Genomic DNA, 6,000 nt, shown 5'->3' with positions numbered 1-6,000 from the left:
AATGAATAAACATCCCCAGACCTGAGCCATGAGCCTGGATGAAAGGATTAACCCCCTCGTGTCTCTATCACATCACTAGTTTTTCACTCAGATAGGGTTTTGAAGACCCGTTTACAATGGAACATTCTGGTCTCTCAGTCAAAAGTCAGCCAAGGAAAGGAAAGCCAACCAATTCAAAAAGCGAAAGAAAGCTGGGTCAGGGATGCACATCTTCAATCCCAGCAACTGGGAGGCAGAGACAGGTGGATCTCAGTGAGTTCAAGGCCAGCCTGGTCTACGCAGAGAGTTTCAGACCAGCCAGGGATGCAGTGTAGGGCCTGTCTCAAAAATAAAATAAGAACTGGGCAGTGGTGACACACGCCTTTAATCCCAGCACTCGGGAGGCAGAGGCAGGTGCATCTCTGTGAGTTCGAGGCCAGGCTGGTCTGCAGAGCGATATCCAAGACAGGCACCAAAACTACACAGAGAAACCCTGTTTTGAAAAACAAAAACAAAAACAAAAACAAAAACAACAACAAAGTGTAATATAATATAAAAAGCAAAAGCCAGGCATGGTGGGGCACATCTGTAACTGAAGCACTGAGGTAGGCTAAGACAGGATTGCCAGGAGTTCGAGGCACACCTAGGCTACTGTGTGAGACCTTGTCTCAAAAACCAAAAACAAAGCAAACAAACAAAACTAGCCGAACAAAAGTCCTCTCTACATGGAGAAAAAAAAAAATCACAGTTTTATATGCCAGTGTCTTGGAAAGATGCACTGTTCATCCTTTTATTGACAAAAACTATGATTTCATAAGGATGATGTCCTCAGTTCCTTGTGGATCATTAACTATAGCTGAGGTGAGAAACCTCCCTTGAAGTCCTAAGTTATGCTTGGAATTCAGAAGTTCAGAAGTGCAAATGAGCTTACAAATAAACATTCTGCCCAGAAAGTCCCCATTCTGGACCTGCAATGAAAGCATGCTACTTTGATTTCCGGCTTATGCCTTCCATCCTCTTCTCAGAGGGAGCTTAAGGCCTTACTCACGTGGTGGCTGAGGATGCCCCTCACTAGCTGCTGGTGAAGCCTCAGGCACGAACAGTCATCTTGGTAGGCCTTAGTGAAATACGAGTGGCCGAGATCAAACTTGGGGCGCCGGTGCATGATGTCAGTCATTGCTTGTGCTAAAGGGAAGCGCTCCTCGGGGTCCAACGTGTGCTGGTAGGCTTCAAGGTAGCTATCGAGAAGCTGAAAATCAGTGGATGGTCAGGAAACAGCAGAGGCAGCTCTGGGGCCAGCAAACAAGATGGGAAGCTCCACCCTGGGCTGTGACAAGCCCTGGGGCCTTAGCGGAAGATAGATGCTCCAAGCTCTGGGCAGCTAGTGGGTGGGGTACAGGCAGATAGAGGAAGAATCGGTTCAGTTAGTCACGCACCGAGTGGAGAGGGTAAGAGCTGGAGCTCGCGCTGTGGAGGCAGAACCAGACTTGAGTTCGACCATCTCCTTTTGTTCTTCCTTTCCTTCCCTGCTCTTTACAAGCCAAAGGAACGCCATGTGGTCGATAGCGCTGCGCTACCATAATTATAAGCTCCAATGAGACTGCCCTCCAAATGTTTGGCGTTCCTAGAGGCCCATCCTCTTTCCTTAGCCTGGTTACCTCTCCACAATGGATGACTCTTGCTAGCATTACATGCAGACCCCTAGCTCTGCCTGCATCTTTTATTATTTTAATACTATTACCAAGTGAAACACTATATGATATATCTTCTTCTTTTTTTTTTTTTAAATGGGTGACAGACTGAAGTACCACTGTAGCCCAGCTTGTGAACTAATGAGTTTTATTGGGGTTACTTATAGGAATATGGGAGAGGGGTCACTCACAGGAGCAGAAATGACTCAAAGACAGCGGTGTCACCAAAGCCCACCCAGCATGGGTGACAGCTCACACAGCTGGGAACCTGGCGCACACTGCACAGCCCGCAGCGGCCCAGCAGGTTGAAGAGTGTCCCCTCCTGGGGGCTCACTTGCCTCCTCTCGGCAGCCCACCCGTCTTTGCTTCTTCTAATGATTTATCATTTATAAATCCACACATTCTGTTTTTATTTATGTTTGGCTTGGGTTTTGAATGTTAACTACCAGGGGTTGAGGAGGTGGCTCAGTCAATATAGGACCAGATTTGCAAGCACAAGGGCCTGAGCTGATCCTGAGTCCACATTAAAAAAGTGCTGGGCAGCCAGGCGGTGGCGGCGGCGGCGGCGGCGGGCGGCGGCGGCGGCGGCGCACGCCTTTAATCCCAGCACTCGGGAGGCAGAGGCAGGTGGATCTCTGTGAGTTCGAGGCCAGCCTGGGCTACCAAGTGAGTTCCAGGAAAGGCGCAAAGCTACACAGAGAAACCCTGTCTCGTAAAACCAAAAAAAAAAGTGCTGGGCATAGTGGTGTCCCTTGGTAATGCTAGCTCTGGGGAGGCAGAGGCAGGCAGATCCAGGGCTCACTGGCCAGCGAGCCTAGACTGCTTGGTGGGTTCTAGGCCAGTGAGAGACCCTGTCTCCAAGAGAACATACATGGCATCTGAACATGACACCTGCCTTCCACATGCACACACATCACGAGCACCTGTACACACATGTATCCACACACATAAATACGCACACATGCGTACACACATACAGAAATCACAGGCTGTCATTTCCATACATTGTTTTTGCTCCTCCCCCTCCTCCCCTCCCCTCCTCTTTCCCCTCTTCCCCCTCCTCCCCTCCCCTCCTCCTCCCCCGGCTCCCCTTTGTGGGCCCTCTTCCTCACAGTGCCCCCACGTTTGCTTTGTGACCCATCATTTTATGACTGACTTTACCCCCTCCCTCTTTCCTTCTCCATCTCATTGTCCTTTTCTGGTTCCGTGTCCTAGACACCCATCCTCACATACAAAAATTAAAAGTCCAGGATTTGCAGATGAGAGAAAACAGACATGCATCTTTCTGAGTCGAGGAGAATTTGTTTAACATAATTCTTACTTTTATCTATTTTTCTGCAAAGAGTGTGATTTCGTTTTTCCTTTATGGTCGAATAAAATTTCGTTGTGTCATGTGCCACATTTTTTATTACGTGTTCATCTGTTGATGGACGTCTAGGCGGATTCCATGTTCTTGCCGTTGTGAATAGAGCTGCAATAAACACGGATGTCCAAGTGTCCCAGCGGTGGAATTTACAGCGCTTTGGGTGCATGCTCAGGAGTGTGCTGTAGCTGGGCCATAGGGTAGTTCTGTTGTAGATGTTTGGAGAACCCTCACGGTGGCTGTATCGGTTTACACTCCCACCAACACAGTGTAAGGCCTCCGCTGTCCTCACATCTTCGCCAGCGTTCCTTCTCCATTCCTTCTCACTTGTTCTCTTGAGTTAGCCGTTCCCAAGGGCCTGGGGTGGCATCTCAAAGTAGTTCTGACTTGCATTTCCCTCATCGATAACTTTTTAAAATGGTTGTTTGGGCCAGGGAGATGGCTCCGTGGTTAAGAACACCTGTGGCCAAACCTAACGCCCCGGGCTCCATCCCGGGAGCCTGCTGACATGGCGGAAGGAGAAAACCGACTCTTACAAAGTTGTCCTCTGACCTCACTTGTGCACCACGGCACACACAGGCCAAGTAACTAAAAGGTAGTGAAAAAGGGAAATATTTAGTGGCTACCGTCTTTCCTCTTTGAGAACTGTCTGCTCAGTTCATCTGCCTGTTTGTTGACTGGAAGATTAGCTCTCACTTGCCTGCTTCTCTGAGTGCCCAGTTCTCTGAAGACCTCCACTTGTACGCACAGTCAACACCGTCTTTCATCTGTTTCTTTTCCAGGACCCAGGCACAGAACTGCCAAGTGCAGAGGGAGAAAGACCTTTTTCCTCTTTTACTCCAGAATGTTAATCACTCGAGAATGAGCAGGGCACTAGGAGTCGGTGTCATCCATGAAGAGATGTTCACCACTCCTCCACTGTTGGTGGGAATGTAAACTTGTACAACCACTGTGGAAATCAGTATGGCGGTTTCTCAGAAAATTAGGAACCGAACTACCTCAAGACCCAGCCATCCCACTCTTGGGCATATACCCAAGGAATGCTGATTCATACCATAAAGATACATGCTCAGCTATGTTCATAGCAGCACTATTTGTAATAGCCAGAACCTGGAAACAACCTAGATGCCCCTCAACTGAAGAATGGATGAAAAAAATGTGGTACATATACACAATGGAGTGCTACTCAGCAGAGAAAAACAATGAAAGCATGAAATTTGCAGGCAAATGGATGGAACTAGAAAAAATCATCCTGAGTGAGGTAACCCAAACCCAGAAAGACAGTCATGGTATGTACTCACTCAATGGTGGATTCTAGATATAAAATAAAGAACAATCAGACCACAACCCATAGAATCATAGAGGCTATATATATAGCATGGAGGTCCCTAGGACGACTGTGGCTTATAATAAATTTCGGTTTTACTCAATTATTGAAAAAAAATAGCCAAATGAATGGAAACACATGAACTATGAACCAAAGGCTGAGGGGCTCCCAACTGGATCAGGCCCTCTGAATAGGTGAGACAGTTGATTGGCTTGATCTGTTTGGGAGGCAACTAGGCAGTGGTACCAGGTCCTGTGCTCATTGCATGAGTTGGCTGTTTGAAACCTGGAGCTTATGCAGGCTCAGTCTGGGAGGAAGGGACTGGACCTGCCTGGACTGATTCTACCAGGTTGATCGCAGTCCTCGGGGGAGGACTTGTCCTGGAGGAGGTGGGAATGGGGGGTAGGCTGGGGGTAAGGGGAGGGGTGGGAGGGGGGAGAATAGGGGAACCCGTGGCTGATATGTAGAATTGAATGGTATTGTAAAAAAAAAAAAAAAAAAAAGAGAGAGAGAGAGAGATGTTCACATCTGCCTGCCCAACGCCAAGGCTGGTGGAGGGTGAAATGGGATACTTCAGTTAGTACCCATGGTGCTTTGCATGTAAAATATCCCCCATGGGCTCATAGGTTTGAGCATCTGGGCCCAGCTGGGGGCCCAGTTTTGAGAAGATATGGAAGCTTTGAGAGGTGGAAGAAGTGGAATTCATGGTGTGGGCCTTGAAGTTTGCAGCCCAGTGTGACTTCCTGTCCCACCTCTACTTCCTGTGGTGTTGAGATGTGAGGAGGCGATACTCTCTCTCCTGTTGCCTCCATGCCTTCCAAATCAAGAGGAATTACATCCGCTCAGTGTGGGAGCCAAAACAAATCCCTCCCCCCTGAAATGGCTTCTTTTAGGCATTTCATCACGGTGCCGGGAAAAGTGATTACCAACCACGGCGCTTAAACTTTGTGGATGACTGTTCTGGAAAGGTGCCAAATCGAGCTTGAGTCCGAACAGGAAAACACCAAGAGGAGCCAGAAGCCCAGGCTACCACGGAAGGTGTGCCAGGGGTTAAAAACACACACGACATGGCATAGAGTCAGAAGTGAAGAAAGATGGTCATCCCCCTGTCCCTAAGTTCATCCCACAGGAAATGAAGAGCAGCGGTGGTCTAAGAGGCCTGATTCCCTCACCCAAGAGCCACCCTGGAATAACAGCCAACTGTCAAGTAACAGAAAGGACGGAGAATGGAGGAGGAATGACTAGACGGGCCGAGAGTGCCGCTCAGCCGTCCCAGGAAGAGATGAGGGAAGAAACGTTTACTTCTTGAATTCGTGCTGGCCCAAAGTGAACCCTTTTGGCTGGACCAGGGCAATCCTGGGAGCTGGTTTATGGTATTTAAACTTCTTGACCTGTTTTTGGACAAAGAACCCAATTGTTGGTTATTTGACGAGGGAAGCTGGCTGGGGGGCGGGGGGTGAGTCCTTTCTGGCGATCCCCATCCAGTGAGGCCAGGTTACAGAGGACCATGCTAAATCAAATGTTCACTCTTGATGACCAAGTTCCCAGAGTCGGTGAGTAAGAACATAGGCTGTCCAGGGGGGCAGGATGGCTCAGTCATCTGCCACCAAGTCGGTGGACCTGGGTTCGAGCCCTGGGAC

At 48.9% G+C, this 6,000-nt stretch overlaps 1 protein-coding gene across 1 annotated transcript in view; it reads right to left on the bottom strand.

The window, feature by feature from the left end:
- LOC114707511 overlaps positions 1–6,000 on the bottom strand; it is a 178,242-nt gene that overhangs the window by 102,008 nt on the left and 70,234 nt on the right. The window contains 1 exon segment of the mRNA XM_037200291.1: positions 1,028–1,228. Coding sequence (XP_037056186.1) covers positions 1,028–1,228 — 201 coding nt within the window.

Source organism: Peromyscus leucopus, chromosome 8a, assembly GCF_004664715.2.
Source record: "Peromyscus leucopus breed LL Stock chromosome 8a, UCI_PerLeu_2.1, whole genome shotgun sequence".
Taxonomy (NCBI): Eukaryota; Metazoa; Chordata; class Mammalia; order Rodentia; family Cricetidae; genus Peromyscus; species Peromyscus leucopus.
The sequence above is the reverse complement of the archived record's forward strand: the minus strand, read 5'-3'. Positions and strand labels throughout refer to the sequence as shown.